Source organism: Rhincodon typus, chromosome 10 (assembly GCF_021869965.1).
Source record: "Rhincodon typus isolate 14 chromosome 10, sRhiTyp1.1, whole genome shotgun sequence".
Classification (NCBI taxonomy): Eukaryota; Metazoa; Chordata; class Chondrichthyes; order Orectolobiformes; family Rhincodontidae; genus Rhincodon; species Rhincodon typus.
The window spans coordinates 14,242,266-14,266,093 of NC_063341.1; the positions used below are offsets into that span (position 1 = coordinate 14,242,266).

The 23,828-nt window shown below is 41.3% G+C and overlaps 1 protein-coding gene across 7 annotated transcripts in view; it reads right to left on the reverse strand.

Moving 5' to 3' along the window:
• The window catches only part of ddr2a (discoidin domain receptor tyrosine kinase 2a), a 148,705-nt gene that overhangs the window by 81,533 nt on the left and 43,344 nt on the right, over positions 1-23,828 (reverse strand). For 2 of the 7 annotated variants that reach the window (XM_048601868.1, XM_048601870.1), the window contains exon 2: positions 4,069-4,252. The exons of 1 other annotated variant lie outside the window; for it this stretch is intronic. In XM_048601868.1, coding sequence (XP_048457825.1) covers positions 4,069-4,105 — 37 coding nt within the window. In that variant the 5' untranslated portion in view covers positions 4,106-4,252. 4 more of the 7 variants (XM_048601869.1, XM_048601871.1, XM_048601867.1 and 1 more) reach the window with 4 other exon arrangements.

The following is a 23,828-nucleotide window of genomic DNA, read 5'->3' on the forward strand; positions in this document are numbered from 1 at the left end:
GAAGAAGGGTCCAGACTCGAAACGTCAGCTTTCCTGCTCCTCTGATGCTGCTTGGCCTGCTGTGTTCATCCAGCTCTACACCTTGTTATCTCAGATTCTCCAGTGTCGGCAGTTCCCACTATCATTGAATTGCATGTTTGGGTCATTTGGTGTCTCCGTTCACCCCCACCAGTCTGTGTCTCAGCATTATTTACATTCCTTAACTGACATCTCAAAATGTATTATCCCAAAACCTATTACAATAAAATGCATTTTCTAATCATCTGTCATTTTGCTAACGTCTCCTCATCTTCCTGAAGTTCTGCTGCCTTCTATTTGTCAAGCTTTGTGTTTTTGTGATTTCAGAAAATTTGGAGATGAATGAAAATCAGTGATATACTCAAAACAAAAGTGGTCCAACAACATCCTTTCTGACCCTTCTCTAAACTGAGCTGACATGTTTTACACTGGAACATTTATCCAACTTTCTATCCACACTGCCACATTTCCTTCCAGAGTAACTTGAAATTAATGTACATTGCGTTCATCAGATGATTTACTTTTATCTATCTAATTGGTCACTCAAAAATACTATTATTACCTTTAGCTTTCATAAATCTGTGCTTTCTGTCTTTGATCAAGTATTTCTAAATGTTCATTCATTTTATGTACAAACAGGTTGCCCAAGCCCTGTGTCAGGTCTACAATTGTCAGTTCATATTCACATAAAACTAATTATAACTGCCCAAAATGAATTGCCCACACTAAGTGAATTTCTGCTTGTGTAAACCACTTTGATGGAAAGCATCTGAAAATTGCATAAGTACCAATGTTTGTTAACACTGTTCTGAAGAAGGGTCACTGGACCCAAAATGTTAACTCTGCTTTCTTTCCACAGATGTTGCCAGACCTGCTGAGTATTTCCAGCTATATTCCTGTTTTTGTTTCTGATTTCTGGCATCCACAGTTCTTTTGTTTCTTTTTTGTTAACACTGCGCTAGTTTGGGTCAAGGGAGGAAAGCTGTGAAAAATGACCAAACCAGATCCTAAATATTAATTTAAAGTTTCTTGATGGGGTGAATGATTTGAATAGTTTTTCACATTGCTAAACTATTTAATTTAGAAAGTAGTGTTTGTAAAAATGTTCTGATGCACCGTGAGCTCATTCATATAACAGAAGGAATACAAATCTGAATAACAGAAAGATCCTACAAGCAGCAACACGGTAATGAGCAGATAAACTGGTTTGTGACATCAGCTGAGGTATGAATGTTGGCCCCAGCAACAGGGAAAATCCTCCCTCCTTCAAAATTATGCTCCAGGGACTTTTACATTTACCTGACGAGTGAAATGTCTCATTTGAAAGATAATGCAACACTCCCTCTCTAATGGACTGAAATATCAGCCTAGCTGTCATACTCAAGTTGCAAGACAGCAACCTGCACCCATAACCTTCTGCATCAGAAAGTGAGAGAGCCATCAAAGGAAGCACAGCTGCACTATGCCCCTATGAACTGTTGTAGTTTCAATAAATGTAGGTACCTTAAACCTTAAACCTACTTGTTCACATGTTCTCCTCACTTTTCCGGTCATACTTAGGTTACACATGTTCAGCACTATTAATAACATCAATAATTTCATGCTGAAAGAGGGTGACTGTATTTGCTTCCTTTTAGACCATACTTGATGTGGTACTGTACCCAAACTCTGAACAGAAGTAAGATAGAACCAACTTTAATGACACAGCAGGCTAATTCTACTTGCGTTTCAGTCCTTTAACTCTTTGATGAATCCACAAATGAGAAGGGCCATACTCATATCAATTCATTAATTATATCAGGCATTTTGAAGTGATCACCATCGCCTCTCAGTCACAAAGGAACCCAACGTGGACCTGTATTCCTTCAACAGGGCCATAGTGATTACAGACTTCGTGTTCGTATTCACGTCTCAGGTTCAGTAAAGCTGGGCTCAGACCAATTTCCAGACAGTTACAGCAAATGGAGACAAGAGCATCAGTTCTGGAAACTGGATTTACCTTTAGAGGGAGTGTCTGTATGGATAGCTGGGGATCTTGGTTGCAGCCCAAGGCATTTCAAAGATGAAAATCTCAGTTGGCTCCTTCTTAGCAAATAACCCAAGAAACCAGCATGTAAGAATTGAGTTCAGGCCTGCTCTTGGGCAGCATGCAAGGGATGGGACATGACTGGAACACCTCCTAGAGATCATACAGTGACTGCAGTGTGTATTAGCGTTAGGTTACACTACAAGATTGAGGCCTCAACTAGCTAGATGGCCCATCACTATAGGGTAACACCACCACCTGCAAGTGCCCCTCCAAGCTACAGATTGTCCTGATTAAAAATATATCATCATTCCTTCATCACTGGCTCAAAACCTTATACCTTCCAAGCTGTCATCAATAGGGGAGTAACTACACCATGCAGGCTGCATGTTCATCATCACCTTTTTAGAGATTAGGAGTAAATGCAGGTCTTGCCAGCTATGCCAACATCTGGAAATGAATAAAGGAAAAGAAGGACTGCAGCAGTTCAAGGTGGTTCACCATAGCCATCTTAATGCAATAATATAAAACAAAGAACGGCAGATGCTATAAACCTGAAACAAAAAAACAGAAATTGCTAGAGAAAGTCAGCAGGTCTGGCAGCATCTGTGAGGAGAAAGCAGAGCTAATGTTTCAGATCTGGTGACCCTTCTTCAGAACTCTTAGTAGCTAGGAAAATGTGTAGGATGTAAGGGATGGGGACATGAATAAGCAAATAGGTGAGATGAAACCTAGAGAGAAACAGTTATGCAGAAAAAGGGATGATTAGCCAGGGAGAAATTAAAGCTGATAATGGGGACCATAAAAAGGGGAAAATGGATTGGCTGCGCTGAAAACAGCCCATATGATGATAGGGCCTGGGGTGTGGGGGTGGGTAAAAGACACAGAAGAAGGTGTCCAGGATCTAAAATTGCTGGACTCAATATTGAGTCCTGACGGCTGCAGGGTTGCCAAGTGGAAAAAGACTAGGGGTAGTGAATCAACGTGGCAGTATCATCCATATCCCAAAGGCAAATCAATTCCATGACTAAATAAAAGGATGGCAGCCTAAAGGTATATTCCCTTCCTTTAGAATCTCTGAATGTTCCACAAGCATAGTGCAAACAACCTGCCCCAATCATTTCCAATGCTCAATTGTTGTATTTTATGGTACATAAATGATATAATCCAGCAAAGATTAATCTTTTCAACTGGTGAACACCTCAATCAATTAGATTCTTGGTGCTACTAGATCCACCTACACTATTAATATGTCTCTGTGTACACTTCGAGATTGTGAAAGGAATCAAGCTGCCTTTCATTTAGCAGATCTCTTCCATGTGCTAAACAGGCACATCATGGAAAGCTTCTAGAATTTCATCAAGCTGAAAAATCTTTGAAATACACAAGAACAGAAAGATAAAACCTTTAAATTCTTCATTCATTAATGAAAGGTTCACAGAGAAAAATACCGAGTAAATCATTTGATTTTCAAAGCACACCAAAAGTCAAAAGATAGATCCTGCAGCAGAAGTATTTACGGCCTGGACTTAAATTCAGGCCTTATATACATTCTCCAAGCAGTAATGAAAAGCAGATTTCAGTGGAAACAGAGGAGCCTGGAGCAGAAAGTTTCAAAGCATTACACTGAGACTGAATGGCACAGTTAAGTGACACATCAGCGAGGGCTAGTGAATCCAGCGCACATTACGGGAATGCGGAAAGTATTTCAAAATGACTAGCTGGGTGTCAGAAACAGTTTGAGCATTTTACCAGTGCATTTTCAGTGAGTTCAAATAAATATGATCGCGTCTATAAAAGCAATACAGAACAATTTATCATTCCATCATTTGAATGAAAACCTCAAGCTAACATGAATAAGTTTTGATGCTGTTGCATACAACTCCCTTTGCAGGTGAAATATGCAGAAAGACTCCTGCACCCCAATGAAATGCTCCTTTTTTAGCCTCATGACCATTTTTGTCTGCCAACAAATCATCCTAACATTTTCTTTGCTATACTTCCTCTTTGCTGTTATGCCTTACCTCGCAAAGACAGTGCACACAGGGCTTCTAGTTTCATCTGTAATCTCCAATATCTTCACAAAAAGGTTGCTGTGGAGGTCGACGTGTTTAATATCAGAGGCTGTTTGACTGCAGGGGAATCACAGCCACATCCAATCCCATCCTGTCAGTGGTAATACAGTGGTAGCACTTCTGTCTGTTGAGTCTGGAAGATTAATCAGTTCAATTCCCATCATACAAGGCTTGAGCACAGAATCCAGGTTGACACCTCAATACAGTACCGAGGGAATGCACTATCTTTAAGATAGATTTCAAACCAGGATTGCTCTCTCAGGTTAATGGCAAAGTGTGCTACAGATTCGTTTTTTTTGCGCAAGAAATGGTCATCATTTCCCAACGTCCTGGCTAATGTTTATCTTTTAATCTGACCACACTTCACAAAGTATTCATTAGCTGTGAATGGCTTTGTGGGATCCTGAGTTATCAGAGGTGCTATATAAATGCAAGGTTCTTTCTTATTCATAGGTATGCTCTCTGGCAGAGATCTGTGATTGCAATTAAAAGCTGGGATTTCCATCTGATATTTTTTCACCTCCTGGTCCAATGATTTTGACCTGGGTGTAATGAAGCTATCTGTAAATCTGTCTTTGGTAGCTGAGACAAGTCACACCCACACAGGGGTATCAGTAGGCCGTATAGGCCAGTATTTTATACTGAAGCACATTTTTCTATGCAGAGTGGAAGAGGAGGAAATTTCCACAGGAATAATTAAAATCTGTAAGTAAATTTATGGGGACGTGTTAAGATGTGATTAGTTGCTTGAAGGCATACTGATAAATGTTTGCATAATCCTTCTCTCAATTAAACCGCTATGAAATGCCTTGAGCAGTGGTTTGTCATGACCAATTGAATCATGTTCAGGGGCACATCTATATTCTCTGATGTGCGGCAAAACCTGAGGGTGATTGAATTTTAATTGCAAGAATTCCCAATTTTTACAGCCCTTGAGTGATTCTTGCCCTGAATCTCCCCCCAGTATACATGCAGGACAGAGGAGCAAAAATCCCTCAAGTACCTCACAACTTCTGGTCTGATCCACATAGGGTAGAACCAAGAAAATATCAGAACTTGTTAACAGTTTGTAGCATTCATCCGAATAAACTGACAGCTTACATTTTGAAATTGTCTTCTTACGAGGCATTAGTAAAAGTAATTCTGCAGAGTTAACTGAACAAAAGAAATTGTATGAAAACCATCACGAGGTTGTGAATGTGGATATTGCTGAAAAAAAAAGACCTTTTGCTGAAGTTTTTTGTCTTGCACTTATCAGGACAATTTGCAAGAAATAACAATAGAAAGGAAAAGTAACATTAGTACTGTATGAGAGGACAATGTTGATTTGTTGGCAAATGGACTCGGATTGGTAGAGGTGTTGCTATGGAAAATGTATCAACAAGTGATGACTGGCAGTTAATTGCCAAACCTTGTTTAAATTTTAAACCAGTTGACTCCTGAGAAATGAACCAGTGAATGGCTGTCATGCACCTTGTTGAGTTGAACCAGGAGCAGTGCATCTACTTGACAATTCTGTCTGTAAAGAACGGGGTTCTGAGAGTAAATATATGTAACTTCCAACGCATGTAAGTGTGCTGCACTGATAGCCTGACTGCTAACCCTAAATCGATCGTGTAGTTTTTTTTGTGCACTCAGGATTATCCTGGAAATGTTGTCCAAACACAGAATTACATCTAATATTGGACTGCTGGACTACAGCATTTTAAGAAATCAGCTCACCACTATCTTATCAGGAGCAACTAGGGATGGACAACAAATGCTGGCACAGCCAGCAATGTCCACATCCCATAAATGAATTTTTAAAAAAATGGAACCTATCAGCAGTCTCCTGTCAGACAGTATAAATATTCATTTCCTTTGCCTTGATAGTTTTGTGAACTATCCTTGTAATTCTTTATTCTTTATTCATTCATGGGATGTGGGCATCGCTGGCTAGGCAGCATTTATCGCCCACCCCTAATCACCCGGGGGGCAGTTAAGAGTCAACCACATTATAAGCACAAGATGAAAAGCTGTGGCAAAATATGTCTTTATTCAGCAAGGCTCAAGTATTGAAAAGTCTGTGCCTTTGTGTAAGTGATATGCAGAGAATGATATTCTATATCTAGTTACTAAAACATTGTGAAAATTGTTTAAACAATCTCCTTTTAGTACATGTAATATTGCTTTTGGAAAAACCAAAAGCAAATGCTATGTTCTTAAACATCTTTAATAGTTTTAGAACTTTGATGCTAACTGAGGTAATTGCTCTTTGCCTGACTTGTCTCACACGCCGTCGCTTGCTAAGCAGGATTTAGGCAAGATATGACCAACTATAATGTTGTGGCTGATGTTCTGTAGAAGAAACAAAAACAGCATGATCTTTTATTGACCATAACTCTCACAAATGCAAGACTCCCCTCCCTCTTTCACTGAAGGGCAATGCTACAGTCTGCATCATTGTAGGCAAATAGCTTGTAGTTTATTTACATTAGGAGTTAGGGTGTGAATAACTCAGTACCAACAACTGAACCATATCAAAAAGCTAAGAGCATTCTATGAAAAAAAATTGAATGACTACATTCGAGTGGTTTGATTGTAACAATTTCAATTTTAAATTTGGTTCTGCCTTTCATACTTCCACAAACTTTATCACAAGAACACATTGCGACCTTTATCAAACAGGACACGAATTTCTTACCTCAAAACATACTTATTCCAGTTCTGCTCTAATCAACCTTCCACTTTACATCCTTTGTAAACTTGAGCTAATCTTGTTGCCAAATTCCAATTCACACTTGGTTCATTCTCTCATCACCCCTCTTCTACAATGGGTACCAGTTCAGCAAAGCCTCGATTTTTGATATTCTCGGTGTTATATTCAAATCCCTCCTTTGCTTCACCCTTCCCTACTCTAACTTCCTCTCATACTGCAATCTTTCAACTGTGTTCCCCACTTGCTTTATTTCACTGTTGGTGGCCAAGTCTTGACACTGTGCTCTGGAATTCTGTCTGTAAACCTCTCCATCTCTCGACCTAGTCTTTTTTCTTTAATAAGCGTCTTAAAACCTACATCTTTGGAAAATCACATACGTCCGAATATCAACTGCTTTAACTTGATATAAATTTTTGTACATTACTGTGAACTGTATTGGAAATCTTTACTTTGTTAATGGCACTAGATAATTGCAAGTTGCTGTTACTGTGATGGAACTAGTGCTCATTCTGCATAAAATGGGAAATCTCTCAACATTTCATATTCTTTGTACAATACAGTCAGTTTAGCTCAGTTGGCTGCACGACTGATTTGTAATGTGCAATGACACCAACAGTGTGTGGTTCAATTCCTCATTCTCAGCCTCTCACTGCACCTGAGGCACAATGATCCTCAGGTTAAACCACCACAAGTTGTCTGTCTCTAATGAGACAGCAGCCTCATGATCTGGTAAGACTGTGATGACTCCTTAAATAGATTAGGTACAAATTCAGTGTTGGCTCCAGGTAACTGGGCTCTGTGATCAAGGATAGGCAAAACACAAATGCGTTTGAAACCACTCTTAGCCATTGTCCTGAATTTCTGTTCTAGATGATAAGTTAATAAAATACAAAACTTGAAGGGTAACAGTCGGTGATAACTTAATTATTGAACTCTTAATATGAAATGAGGAATCCCTACAATGCATGTGGCCCATTGAGCATCCATCCTATCCCCATTACTTTGCATTTACCATGGTTAATCCAACCAGCCTACACATCCCTGGAGACTATGGGCAATTTAGCATGACTAATCCACCTAATCTGTACATCTTTGGACTGTGGGAGGAAATCAGAGCACCCAGAGGAAACCCATGCAGACACAGGAAGAATGTGCAAACTCCACACAGACAGTCCTCCAAGGCTTGAATCAAACCTGGGTCCCTGGCACTGTGAGCCAGCAGTGCTAACCATTGAGCCATCATGCTGCCCTATGTACATTTGATGGATGAAGTTCACTTACAATCCATTAAACTTGAAGAATTGTTTTTATTGTTGCCAGGTATTAAAATTTGTAAGATTTCAGCACCAATATTCATTAGGTAATAACTTGAAATTAAGAATTTTGAGATGCTTATATGAGACACAAAGAGTTGATTCCTACTCATCTTCAGTCAAACTTCATTCTGATTCTAGTCTGGACAATTTCTCTTCTTTATGTGAGGAGCAATTCTAGTTTTCCAATCTACAGCTGTTACAACGGCAAGTCTTTGAAAGAATCCAAGATGACAAGCTCTTTCAAATTCTTGCAATACATATCAGCCACATTCTGAGGAATCTTTCAAAGTCTTGCAAATTGACTCAATCTTAGTTGTTTGCTGGCTGTTTGTTTTAAAAGCAACTCGCTGTGTTTGTCTGAGCTTACACTTCAGTTACTAATTATTAAAGGCGACTGTCTTTGTAAAACAAAGTCATTTGTTTGAAAACCCAGCTGAAGTATGCAAAATGTGAAAACTTGTGGGATATAACTGCTATAAAAGCAGCAAGTATTTCTGCAAGAAGGAAATATCCCTTTAAGAAAGCATTATACTCTGTTTTTAGCTTGGCACAGGTCCCCTCATGTTGCACAAACAACAGCTGCCTTTATACACAGACTGCTACAGGAAATTTAAAAAAAAGACAGACATACAAAGAATACCATGAAGAATAATATATATTAAACTGTGGTGGTAGGACTGTGTTATAATATGATTTAAAGCCCCTGGCAGCTTTAGCAGTGACGAAGTTTTTGGTCTTGAATCTTATCATGCCAGACCCCACTGACTAACTGCCAGCAAAAGCAGAATTCTTCTGCCAATGGTATTCTTGAGCTGGCCAATGTTAGGTGTGTGGGCAGTGCCAGTTCTTCCTTCTCTTCTGGAATTAAAATGCCGAGTAATTGCTGTGCACCTTTCCCTTGACAACAGGGGTAAGATTCATGTAAAATTGGTAGCCAACCGTTCCAAAGAATTACCCATTAGAAACCCCTTGGCATTATATCCCAACAGTGTGTTCTTCCACTTCCTTCAAGACAAAGCCTTCAAGCTGGCATTTGAAATACCAAGGTGATTCATTCTTTACACACCACAAAAACCTCTCTAATGGGCCCCATGTTATTACAACCAACTGTAAACTAAGAAAAATCTATAGTTATAGAATCACAGAATCCCTACAGTGTGGAAGTGGGCCATTCAGCCCATCGAGTCCACACCGACCCTCCGAACAGCAGCCCACTTAGACCTACCCCTCTACCTTATCCCTGTAACCCTGCATTTCCCATGGCTAAACCACCTAGCTTGCATATCTCTGGACACTATGGGCAATTTAGCATGGCTGATCCACCTAACCCGCACATCTTTGGACTGTGGGAGGAAACTGGAGCACCCGGAGGAAACCCATGCAGATACGGGGAGAATGTGCAAACTCCACACAGACAGTTGCCCGAGGGTAGAATCGAACCCAGATCTCTGGTGATGTGAAGCAGAGTGCTAACCACTGAGCTGCCATGCTGCTCTAAAAAGTCAAGGCGCAAGTCTTCAGATTCCAAGGAATAACTTACAGTATGGTAAAATTGAATTTGTTTCAGTCACCGGTGGCAACACCAGACCCAATGGAGATCATTTTTGGGGTGTTCTGAGGTTCCTTAAGGTTCCAAATTGATGTTGCACACTTGTAACGTAAAGTACTTGAAAGTTGTATCAGTGATGTACATGTAACATCACTGGAAACAGGTTAAGCAGACAGCTCATGAAGCTGTTCAGGATTCAGATGAGCACTGCCACTATGGAGCTCCATACTCCAGCCTTTACCTCTCTTTACCTGGCACAGATAAACATGTACTAAAGCAGGAGGACCCCCAACAGTACTATTTGAAAAGATGATCAACTACTTAGAGATTGGTTTCTGTTTGACCTCTCCTGGCTGGTTCTATAATTGTCCATAACAGTTTAAGGTTTCATTCCTCCTAAGGGAATAAAGACTTTTTCATAGGGTTCGCACGGGTGCATGGTTAGGCCTTCCTGTTGGAATTAAGAATGACTGGGAAAATAATCTGAGGCTATACAGAGCTGGAGAGGCCACTAGAAGTGGGAGGAGGAGGGGATAAGGAGTCTCAGCGTCATGTCATTTCCTCCAAGGTGTTTAAGCAGCTATTCTCCTTCCTAAACCTCGGCAATGAACAATGTTTGAGAGTTCTAAACTTCGAGATGGACATACAGATGGACCCATAGGCAGATAAACATGTAGTTCAATGCCCAATATCCTGGTAGAGTCATAGTATGTTATTGCCGTGGTGCCAGCTCTACCTAAATCACTGTAGCAGAACAAATGAGTACACCTTTGTAGACACACATACAAGTAAGAGCCAAATTGCCACACAAAATGCAATAAAACAAACCATCAGCACAATGCAAATGTGACTTTAAGAAGGCATTACACTGGAAATTTTGGATTGGATTCTAAGTGCTTACAGACTTGTGCATTCATTCTAACAAAGTCAATTCTCAAGTAAATATGACAGACTTGCCTTAACCTCTTAACTGTCAATACTTGAGGTGTGAGGTGCAAGCGTAGGACTAATTTGGATTTCATTTTTGGAAATACTGAGGAAGTTTGAGCAGCATCTATGGAGAGAGAAGTCAACGCTTCAGATTGGATTCCTGACAACTGGTCATCAACTTGAAATATCCCACTAGCTTCAGGGCCCCAGTGTTAGAACCAAATGCGTATCTGGAACAGACACTTTCTAAGAGTGAGAAGAGCTCAGTGAGGTTATTGAAGACAGTCCCCTTAATGACTACTTCTGTTCTTGCAGTTCTGTTAAAAATGAAGGGTGGGCACTCAATGATGTTGGGTCAATCAGAGAGCTGGCAACACTGGGTTGAGGTGGGCACTGCTGATGGAGGTAGGAGACCTCAGGAGTACTTATGTAAATTGACTGCCCATCTCCATGGTATGTGAGATTTTTAAAAAAAAATTAATCAACTTGTTGAGGGATATCATGACAGACCCGGACCTCTTGGCTCAGAGGACATTACCGCTGCACTGCAACAGCCCTCCTGGTGCTGTGGAGAGCGGATCTGCATTCCTGCCTGTTCCTGGGAAATTTCTCTGATTGCAGGAAAATTTGCCTATCAACTGTTTCTCTCTCTCCACGGATGTTGCCATACCTGCTGAGCATAAATAGCATATTACTGGGATATGAGACTTTGCACAGAGGGAGGGAGAGCAAACAAACAAATTTCAATCCAACAACAATGTCAAGTACAAAAACAGAAGTTGCTGGAAAAGCTCAGCAGGTCTGGCAGCATCTGGGAACAAAATAAATCAGAGTTAACATTTCGAGTCCGGTGACCCTTCCTCAGAACCGAGATGCTGCCAGACCTGCTGAGCGTTTCCAGCAACTTCTGTGTTTTTGTTCCTGCTTTACAGCATCCGAAGTTTTCTTTCGGTTTTTAGCAATGTCAAGTAGCCGGAGAATACCACGAGAAACATTTGCAACAGAAATCAGAAAGAATCTCACTTCTGCAGACTCCGTGCCTCAGATCTACTTTCAGTCGGACACCAACCCCCTCCCTCCCCCAGTTAGTATTTGTAAATATTAAAAGTTATGCAGGGTCATGAGGGACAAGCTGAAGCATACTGATCGCCTACTCACACAAAACAATACCAGTGCTGGAACGATCCACTGCAATTACGAAAACTGAACAAAAGACAACAAAAAGAGACGGGTCAAGACCGAGCAGACGCAAGGCGATGAAAACTGAACTGCGAAACAAGTTCGGTGCTGCACGGTTCACCTACCTTAGCTGATCACACAAAGGATCTTCTCATAGTCCTAACTTTCCTCCACAAGGCTTTCAAATCACTTCCAAATCTAAATCATTTACCAATTTCCTGATACACACTGTTTCACATGGCATCCAGAGACCAGCTCCTGGCCCTAGTCAACTGCTCTTAAAAGCAGAGAGTCCAGCTCTGGGAAAAGGCAGGTAATTACCTTCGTTTTTGTACAAAACGCCACATTAACATAATTCATTTTTCCATCTGCCGGACTCATCCAATGAAACGGTGGGAGGGAAAGGGCGGCCAGAGAATCGTGCAATCAGGTCATGCTCACAGGCATGAAAAGCTGGAGCACTTTTCCTGGCCTCGAGTAAATGAAGTCTGCGGTTCAGGATTATCGGGCTTGAACGGAGGACTTGCTGACAATGAGTGTTCAAAAAAAAAAATTCACGAAACAAGCTTTTTAAGCTCGTATTATATAAACTACAGCACGCCAGGCAAGCGATCAATGTAGTGGTTTTGAGTCATTCTCAATATTGTGACGAGTAAGGAGACTCTGAATTCTCATACTCTGCTGGGCTTGTTTACGTTCGCTCTCCCCAGGTACTGCTTTATATGACTTTAGCCCATCTCTTAGATTCAGATTGTGTCTCTGAGGCATTCGTCCACCAGGAGAGCAATCCAAGAGAAACTCGGCTTTCCGCCCTCAGTCATAGGGCTGCCAGCAATTCCAGATGTTGTTAATAATGTTTAGTCATCCTGCACGATATACCCCATGCTGGTTGAAATGGCAGTTATTTACACAAGGACTGCCTGCGAATAAAAGACACGTTGAAGATTGCAACAAAACAGCAAGGGATGTAGATGTATAGAAGAGAGATAACAAGGTGCAGAGCTGGATGAACACAGCAGGCCGAGGAGCAGGAAGGCTGACGTTTCGGGCCTAGCCCCTTTTTAAGAAAATTATAGAATCTCTTTTTAATGGGAGAAAAAGCATTTCCTTTCTGATTGCTCCAGTTCTTGGATCCTCCCACTAGTGCCATTGCAATGCAAAGCAGCAGGGAGAAGCCAGTGTCAGGACCTCTGCTAATTTTGTATTCAGACTCAAACTTTGCTTGTGCATGTCAAAAATAGAGAGGCTCATTCCTTTCTATTTGGCTATCTCACAGAACTAACCACTATGGAAGAGTTGGTTATTGTGGGGAAGAGGATAATTCATATTTAAACTGGTCCTGAAGAAGGGTCCCGACAGGAAACGCCGACTCTGATAGTGCTTGCCCTGCTGTGTTCCTCCAGCTCCACACTGTATTGATTCTGGCTCCAGCATGTGCAGCTCTTGCTATCTCCAATGTCTACATTGTGTTTGGTTCCAAAGTCCAGATAAGACCATAAGATATAGGAGCAGAAATTAGGCCATTCGGCCCATCGAGTCTGCTCCGCCATTCAATCATGGCTAATAAGTTCCTCAACCCCATTCTCCTGCTTTCTCCCCGTAACCCTTGATCCCCTTGATAATCAAGAACCTATCTATCTGAGTCTTAAATATACTCAATAACCTGGCCTCCACAGCCTTCTGTGGCAGTGAATTCCATAGATTCATCACACTCTGGCTGAAGAAGTTTCTCCTTATCTCCGTTCTAAAAGATCTTCCCTTTATTCTAAGGCTGTGCCTTCAGGTCTTAGTCTCTCCTACCAATAGAAGCATCTTCCCAACATCCACTCTGTCCAGGCCATTCAGTATTCTGTAAGTTTCAAATAGATCCCCCCTTATCCTTCTAAACTGCAATGAGTATAGTCCCAGAGTCCTCAAACGTTCCTCATATGTTAAGCTTCTCATTCCTGGGACCATTCTCATGAACCTCCTCTAAACCCGCTTCAGGGCCAGTACACGTCCTTCCTGAGATTTGGGGCCCAAAACTGCACACAATACTCAAAATGTGGCCTGACCAGGGCCTTATAAAGCCTCAGTAGTACATCCCTGACAACTCTATCCATTGTTGAGATTGATGGAATTGACATATCAAGACAACTTGATCAATTGATCAATGTCCTTATTGTAGTCAGAGCATTGAGTATAGGAGTTGGGACATCATGTTGCGACTGGACAAGAGACCACTTTTAGAACATTATGAACAATTCTGGAAGGATGTTGTTAAACTAGAAAGGATACAGAAAAGATTTACAACAGTATTGCCAGGACTGAAGGTTTTGAGTTATAGGGAGAGGCTGAATGGGCTGAGACATTTCTCCTTGGAGCATCGGAGGCTAGATTTATATAATCATGAGCGGCATAGATAAGGTGAAGAGCCAAGGTCTTTTCCCCAGGGATAGGAAGTCCAAAACTAGAGGGCGTACGTTTAAGGTGAGAGGAAAATGATTTAAAAGGGATTGGGGTTGGGGGGGGAGTTTTTCACACAGAGCGTGGTGCATGTATGGAATGAGCTGCCAGAGGAAGTGATAGAGGTGGGTACTATCACACCACATAAAAGACATTTGGGCACGTACATGAATAGGAAAGGTTTAGAGGGATATGGGCCGAATGCAGGCAAAACGGACAAGGTCAGTTTAGGATACCTGGTCAGTATGGACAAGTTGGACTGAAGGGTCTGTTTCCATGCTGTATTAATCTATGACTGTACGTATTCATGAGCTAATCTCTTGGTTGGAATGAACAATGAAATGACTGCTGAATAGTAAAATATGGAACATTTATTTTCTGTAAATGAGAGTGAGAGATTTTTCCTAACTATGTTGGAATAGTTTTCCTGAATTGTCATCAGGATTTTGGAACCAAACACAATTGGCTTGTCATCCCACAATAGACAGGGCCTGAGGCATTTCTGGGATGCTTCGTGTAATGATTGGAACCAGGGCCAGGTGGACCCCACTGACAATGAGACCCTTTAGTCACAAAATTTGGAATATATGGGAATAAAGAGTTGAAGAAACTGAAGATTGGTGCTTTTTTGCTTTTGACTTTGCTTTTAAAGTAAGTCGCTATGTGGCGCCTGTATGTGGTGCACATGTTGAATAAATGTTGGAGTGACATCATTCAAGCCATCTCTTAACTCTGAGGAAGAAAATGACAGAATCAACTGATGACTGTGCATGGGCAAGGCCTTTATGATATACATAATACTTTTTCACAGTGTTTTGGGATGTACTTCCTCCTAGGATCGCTGTATGAAATCAGAGCTGCCCTGGGCCACTTGCAAACTGCTGTTTTTCTTTTAAAAATGAGACACAGTGACCTGCCGTTCTTTTCTTTTGGGAGAGAAAGCATGTACTCATGACTGTTACTCTGTTGTAGTTGCTGTGATTCAGTACAGGTTGTCGCCTTCAGTACTGGTTGTCAGAGGGAACTTCAGCTCTGAACTCAGACAGATGATGGCTGACAGTTAAGAGAGAAAAAACAGACATGACTGGCACTGCTGTTATCACCTTTTTTAGCTTTTAGAAGCAACTTTACTGAGACTAGATTCTAGTACTCGCTCACTGTTATCAATGTCTAGTGTCCACTTGCTGCCACCATGATGAGATGCATCTTCCTACGTGTTAGCCCATAGAACAGTTACTGTGTAGACCTGGGTTTTTGGTGAAACAAGTCTAGAGTTTGTTAACAACTATCTATGTGTCTTCAATGCTGTACGATCCTAATGATACTGTGATAATATTGTGACACATCTTCAGGTAGACTAATTAGAAAGTAATCACTGAGACAGGTAGCAGCCAGTTCTAGGGCATTCCATCGGGTGTCTGTTCCAGCAAAAGAGAACTTCAATCCCTGGAGAAATTTATAATGTAAATCTTAATAATATTGAAGTAAATCTGGTTTGAGATGTTACTGATTTAACCTGATACATTTGCCTTAGAGTCATAGAGTCGTACAGCATGGAAACCTTCGGTCCAACCAGTCCATACCAAACATAATTTCAAACTATTCTAGTCCCACCTGTCTGTTCCAGGCCCACATCCCTCCAAACCTTTCCTATTCATGTACTTATTTAAGTGTCTTAATGTGCAAATAGGTCGTTAAGTTCACTGCACAGGTTACAATTGAGTGTCAGTCACAGCTTGGTTGGTCATACTTCTACCTCTGTGTCAGAAGGCTGTCTGCACAAAATCTACACTGATTGTACTGAGAGAGTGGTACTCTGTTGGAAGTGTGATATTTCAGATGCCAGATTAAATAGAGACCCTGTCAGGTGAACATAATACATTACATGTCACTATTTTGAAGAGCAGGGGAGGGGAATTCTCTCTAGTGCCCTGAAAGATAGCTATCCTTCGACCAATATCGCCAAACTTTATATAATTGAATTTCTTTTTGTAATTAATACTGATTATTCCAATGAACGACCGTGAGATTAGATTCTGTTAAATTGGTAATTATAAGCCTTCGAATCGTTGTTTGTTCAAGACTGCTAAGCATTTTCACATATTCTTCTGTCTAATATTTTGAGGGAAGCATTAATGCCTCCTAAACTAGGTTAAGACCTCCACTGAAAACAAGGAGAAAAGAATGTTATGTGAACATATTACATATTCACAGTTTGGTGTCACAGATGGTCATTTTTAGGCCATTGATTCAGGAGATAAGTGGTTCACTGGTCTGAGGTTGAACAGGGTTAAATTGGGCTAAATCATATTGATCCAGAAATGTCGTAGGGCTGGCACATTTTGGATCTGTTTGATTCAGAAACGTTCACCATTCAAATGAAATAAGCAATGTGCACACTTGAAAGGAGCAATTCCTTTCATGGTGTTTTGCCAAAATGTTGGTTTCATTACGGTGACCAGCAGCTGAGTCCAAGGTGTGTAAAAATTGCAATAGAAAGTATAAAATGATGGTGGAGTGGTGGGGTTGGGGTCTTCTGTTGCTCTAATTTCTATCTTCTGGAACTCCTTTTTATGAAGAATCTGTTGTTTCACCGTCTTTTCCACATATGTTCCCCTTGTCGGAAGTATCACTGGGCCTAGACGTATCCCGGAAGCCAAAACAGTTGCATCTGGATGGCTGTGGGATTCGATCATGCATTTCTTACATGTGAAGGGTTGGGAGGACGTGCAGATTGTGATAAAGTCCATCTTATTGTGGTGGCACTACTCAAGAGTGGATTGTGATGTTTAGCCAGCAGCAGCAAAATAAGGAACTTTGATTTCACTTGAGCTCTTTGCAGTTTTAACAAAGTAACAAGCTGTGCGGTTCAAAGACTGTGTCTTGGTATTTAACCCCCAAACTTGCGGCAGACTTGATCTTATTGCCAAATCCTACTTTAATTCAACCACCTATCTTATCGATGGTGAAACGTTGATGGGCAGATTTTAATAATAGTCAACTTTATTACAACAAACATTGACTATAGTGGAAGCAATCGGAAGGTATTTATCTCTATTGAGTTTGCAACACAACTGTGTATACAAGGTGCACTGAAGTACCTCACATTCTTACAGAGACAGACATGGAAATGGAGTCTGCTGGGGCTGGATTTTTCATGTGGGAGTTTGAATCCCACCATTAGGCTTAAAGGGCATAACCTGCTACTGTTGCTGAATTTAGGCAGGCAGTAGTGGGGGAGGGGGAACCTCTAAACCTATCAGAAGTATTGCCCTTCCTTGAACCCTCGCCTCCACCCCAAACTGCCACTTGGAACATCCCCATCAACCTCCATGCCCATAGGCCTTAATTGCATATTGGCAAGCTTATTGTTTGCCAGGGGGTAGCTCTGAGGGTGTAGCTCTGCCACACTCACACCTCCAGTGGCATTTTTACTACCCACCTATATTTGTCCCAGCGAGGCCTGAATAAAATCCTTCTTTTTGTTCAATGCCCCTGCTGCTAATCTGTGGTTATGAAGTCAGGCATCTCCACAAAGGTCAAAGGAAATATCAATGAAAGAAATTCATTGTCAAGAGTATCAGTATAATGTTGATGTGGAGAGGGGAAATTTGATCACAGAATCCCTATAGTGTGGAAACAGGCCCTTCAGCCCAACAAGTCCACACTGACCCTCAGACCATCCCACCCAGACCCATTCCCCTATAACCCACCTAATCTACACATCCCTGAACACTACGGGCAATTTAGCACGGCCAATCCACCTAGCCTGCACATCTTTGGACTGTGGGAGGAAACTGTAGCACCTGGAGGAAACCCACACAGACAACTGGAGAATGTACAAACTCCACACAGACAGTCGCCCAAGGATAGAACCGAACCTGGGTCCCAGGCGCTGTGAGGCAGCAGTGCTAATCACTGAGCCACCATGCTGCCCAACCAGTGATATGTTGTAAGGAAGCAGATTATATTCTGAACAAAATTTCAGTGATTCAATTTGTTTCCAGGAGCGGAGTTGGAGGGAGGAGCACACAGAGCACGGTTAATATAAATCTAACTTCCCTCAAGGATTCACGGCCTTGTTTCCAGAGCGCGGATTCAGAGGGAGGAGCAGCCAGAGTAATTGAAACCTAACTGGAAAGGAGACATCGTAGGAGAGCTGCGACCTGATTGGTGGGTAGTAAATCTGCCCTAAATTTAGAAAGGACACTCCAGAACTGATAAATAAATTAACTAACTGGGATTAACTAACTAATAACTTAATTAACCAAGTAGAGATGGCTGGGCAGGTGATGTGCTGTAGCTATATGATGTGGGAGCTGGCTGATCCCATTGCGAGCTGCAGTGATCACATCTGCAGCAAGTGTTGGTTGCTGGAAGACCTTCGGCTCAGAATTGATGAGCTGGAACCTGAGCTTCAAACACTGCGGTACATCTGGGAGGGGGAGAAGTACCTGGACACTTTATCTCAGGAAATGGTCACACCTGGTAGATTAAACACTTCAGATTCAATCATCGATCAGGGACAGCAGGGTATGATTGCAAATGAGGCAGGTAGAGGGATCCTGAATTCAGGAACAGAGGAGCCTCAGCTCTTGATCTTGTCCAACAGGAATGAGATACTTGCTCCCTGTAAGAATGAGGAAAAGGGCTGTAGGGCGAATGAGCCAACTGCACCGTAGTACAGGAGGCAATTCAAGAGGGGGAAGCACAAAGACAAGGTAGTTGTAGGGGACTCTATAACTAGGGGTACGGCTAGCATCCTTTGCATGCAGGATCGAGAGTCCCGCTTGGTGTGTTGCCGGTCCGGTGCCAGGGTGAGGGATATCTCTGACCAGCTTGAAAGGGTAATGGAGTGGGAGGGCAAGGATCCAGTTGTTGTGGTCCATGTTGGGACAAACAACATAGGCAAGGCTAGGAAGGAGGACCTGTTTGGGGGTTATCAAGCACTAGGAACAAAAGGAATAGGATCTCAAGGGTTATAATCTCCTGATCATTACTCAAGTCATGTCCAAATTGGCATCAGGATAAGAAAATTAGGGAAGTAAACACGTGGCTAAAGGAGTAGTGTGGGAAAGAAGGGTTCCATTTCATGGAGTATTGGCATCAGTTTTGGAACAGGAGAGATCTATACCGTTGGGACAGTCTCTACCTGAACCGATCTGGAACCAGTGTTCTAGCAAAAAGGATAAATAGGGTGGTCACTAGGACTTTAAACTAGTGAAATGGGGGGGAAAAGGAAGGAGAAAATGACAGGAAATATAATGGTAAATAGAAAAGGAAACAGCAGGTTAACATGTGTGCAGAAGGATTTATCTACACCAAGGACTATGAAGGAAGTTAAGAGGGAGGCAAACTCAGGAGACATTATTAATGGAGATGTTAAAATTCAAAAAGAAGATATAAAGACTAGCATAAAGGCACTTTACCTGAATGCTCGTAGAATTTGAAACAAGGTAGACGAGTTAACGGCACAAATTATCGCAAATGAGTATGATTTAGTAGCCATTATGGAAACATGGTTGCAGGATGGTCACGACTGGGAATTAAATATCCAGGGGTATCAGACTATTTGGAAGGACAGACAGGAAGGTAATGGGGATGGTGTTGCTCTGATATTTAAGGACGACATCAGGGCGGTAGTGAGAGATGATACAGGTTCTATGGAGAATAAGGTTGAATCCATTAGGGTGGAAATTAGAAATTCCAAGAAGAAAAAGTCACTTATAGGCATAGTCTATAGAACAAAGTGTGCAGAGGACTCTGAAAGTTTGCAGAGGGATATAGATAGTTTAAGTGAGTGGCGAAGGTCTGGCAGATGAAATTCAATGTTGATAAATGTGAAGTCATCCATTTTGGTAGGAATAACAGTAAAAGGGATGATTACTTGAACGGTAAAAAAATTGCAGCATTGCGCTGTGCAGAGGGATCTGGGTGACTTTGTGCACGAATTGCAGAAGGTCGGTTTGCAGGTACAACAGGTAATTAAGAAGGCAAATGGAATTTTGTCCTTCATTGCTAGAGCGATTGAGTTTTAAAGCAGGGAAGTTATTTCACAGTTGTATAGGGTGCTGGTGAGGCCACACCTGGAGTACTGCGTACAGTTTTGGTCTCCTTACTTGAGAAAATTTGTACTGGCACTGGAGGGGGTGCAGAGGAGGTTCACTAGATTGATTACAGATTTAGGAGGGTTGGCTTATTAGGAGAGGCTAAATTGACTGGGATTATATTCATTGCAATTTAGAAGAATGAAAGGGGATCTTATAGAAGCATATAAAATTATGAAGGGAATAGATAAGATAGAAGCAGGGATGTTGTTTCCACTGGCAGGTGAAACTAGAACAAAAGGGCATAGCCTCTAAATAAGGGGGACCAAATTTAGGACTGAATTGAGGAGGAACTTCTTCACCCAAAGGGGTTGTGCATCTGTGGAATTTCCTGTCCAGTGAAGTAGTCGAGATTCCTCATTGAATGTTTTTAAAGCTAAGATAGATAATTTTTTGAACAGTAAAGGAATTAAGGGTTATGGTGAGGAGGTGGATAAATGGAACTGAGGCCATGAAAAGATCAGTCATGATCTTATTGAATAGCAGAGCAGGCTTGAAGAGCAAAATGGCCTACTCCTGCTCCTGGTTCTTACGTTCTTATGTTCACCAGGCTGACTGCAAACATCACAATGTATTGGATGACAAACATTCACTGATGTTTCCTGTGCTTCTTTGATAAGAGATTCACCAAGTTAAGGGAAAATCTCCCAGAGAGTCAAGGTCAAATTCACCACCATTTTCTATTATAATCATCTCATGAAGTGAAACCATGAGGGTAAAACATTCCGACACATCCTGAATAAAAGCCCAACCGATCTGCCTGTTTGTGTAGGTGCTGATGGACATTATTCCTCTTCTCCAGTTCTATGTTAGATTAAATCAAAAACACACTGTAGGTTGTCTCTTTAAATTCACTTGTTCACCAATAATAACCTACTTATTCTTCCAAATGTTGGTGGTGACCAATATCAATCCCATAACCACTCTACAACTTTAGTTTTGAGCAATGGTATTGTTAGAACTGATTGCGGGATGAATGTAACCTTATCTTTTATTGGTATCGCGTGACTGTGGTGCTGCCATCCACTTAGGGCTGTGAAGTGGAATTGGAAGATGGGAGAAAATTTCCAGATGGGAAACATGAATTCAATGTTGTAGATGTTTAATGACAGAAAGTCTTGCAATGTTACCAGTGCCCAGCAAGGCTTGGAGAATACATTATGTTATAACCCTATCTCTGTTCTTAGAAGGCCCCACAAAATTACTCCCATAGTGTAAAAATGTCATTTGGTAAGTCCACTGTAGATTAACTCACATTAACAATTTAAATACATGCCTGTTTTTAAACTGCAATGCAATTGCACAGATTTTGTTTTATTTTTAAAAACTAAAAATGCATCTCATTCCAAGCTTCGTATGACTGCTTACATGGAACCTGTGCTTGTCTGGCAGTGAAAATATTTTGTAATGTTCATATAATGTTCTGAAAGGGCCATCTCGTGACTCTTTATTTTTTGTTGGCCTACATAAATTCTTGAAAATATCACAAGGCTTCTTCGCCACAGAATGACTATGATGGAAAGGAAAATGGAAAAGTCTGACAAGATCCAGAGGTCACAACTTGCCAACATTTAACTTATGTGATTGAAAAGCAGCAACCACACTGACAATTTAGGACAAAGGCAATTGGCCAGCAGGGGCTCCCAACAAGGTTGATCCTGATTTTTAAAACAATGCACACAGTCCATTTTAGTCTGAACCTGACTTCCATGCAACACGCCAACCCCAGCTAAAAATATGGACATCGTCAGAAACAAAAATTGAAATAACAGTTTTGACAGGGCTGGTATATTGTAAGGTTTAGTGTTGTGCAGCTCACACGGTTTTGTGTTTCCATATTCCATCCCAGATTCTGAAAATCTTTCAGCCTTTTCCTCCTCCAGGATTTGAAAATTAGTCTCAGTCCAAAAACAAGTCTGTGAAGAGAGTTCACAATTTGTGTGGTGCAAAATGTTTTCCAATTTCTTTATTTTTCCAGGCGGTAACGTCCTTCACAATATTTAGCTATTTAATGAAGATTACCCACTGAACAGCTACCTGGAAACCTCTATAAATGCACCAGAAATCACTTCAGATCACTCTTTCTACGTACACCAAGGAAACATGTGCGTCTTGCCAACATGTGACATTGCCCTGTCAACACGAAGGCCTTTATCATAGAGTCATAGAGTACAGCACAGAAACAGACCCTTGGTCCAACTAGACCACACCGACCAGATTTCCTAACCTGATCTAGTCCTATATGCCAGTATTTGGCCCATATCCCTCAAAAACCTTCCTATTCATTTACCCATCCAGACACCCTTTAAATTTTGTAATTGTACCCACCCCCCCCATCTCCTTTGGCAGCTTTTCCATACATGCCCCACCACTAGGTGAAAAAGTTACCCCTCAGGCCCCTTTTAAATCCTTCCCTTCTTATCTTAAATGTATGCCCTAAAGTCTTGGACTCCTCTACCCTTGGAAAAAGATCCCATCCATGACTGTCATGATTTATAAACTTCTATAAAGGTCACCCCTCAGCTCCAGCACTCAAGAGAAAATAGTTCCAGCCTATTCAGCCTCTTCCTTTAGCTCAAACTCTACAATCCTGGCAACATCCTTGTAAATCTTTTCAGAACCTTTTCAAGTTTAACAACATCTTTCCTGAAGGAGGGAGACCAGAGTTGAACACAGTATTCTAAAAGTGACCTCTCCAGTGTCCTATACAGCTGCAACGTGACGTCCCAATTCTTATACTCAGTGCACTGACCAATGAAGGCAAGTGTGCCAAATGCCTTCTTCAATGGTTCCTGGGGCTTGAAGGACTTGTCTTATCAAAAGGAGCACTCCAAGAAGGAATTTTGTCAAGTCTCTTTAGTTGGGGAATCAGAGGAGCTAGGCACATGAATTTCAAGATAAATTATGTTCTCATAAAGGAAAGAAGAAAGTGTATTTATAAAGTATCTTCCACAATTTCAAATATGTCCCAAAGTGTTCATCAAAAATTTACCTCCTGCAGAATGCCTGGTGTCAGTGTAACTTTGGATAGTTATCCAGTATAGTGAGGCTTAAAGGGTAAACTTTTGAATGCACAAAATTGTACTTGGAATGCAGCAATTTCTTGACAGGTTACTACATGACAATGAGCAGTGACTAAGATGCAACAAAAGAGGATATGCTTTTTTGGATAAAGAGCATTCTATATTAAAAGAAAAATCCATCATTCTCAGACATCAACTCAACTCAACATCTAACCAAGCTATGGTTGTAGTCGTATTACATGAATTGGCTGCGGATGTTTGATACAAAGCAAAAGGCAGATGAAAACGACAAGTCTACAATGAATAATAAGGCAGTATCATACATGTTAAATGAGTATTTTTTACACTCATTTTCATGATATATTTTTTCTAAGTGTAAAGCTAGTTTGGGAGCGCGTGTCTTCGCCACTACAGCTATGGTGATCCAAGATCTTGTTGCCTTTGCTGTGTTCATGTGGAGGA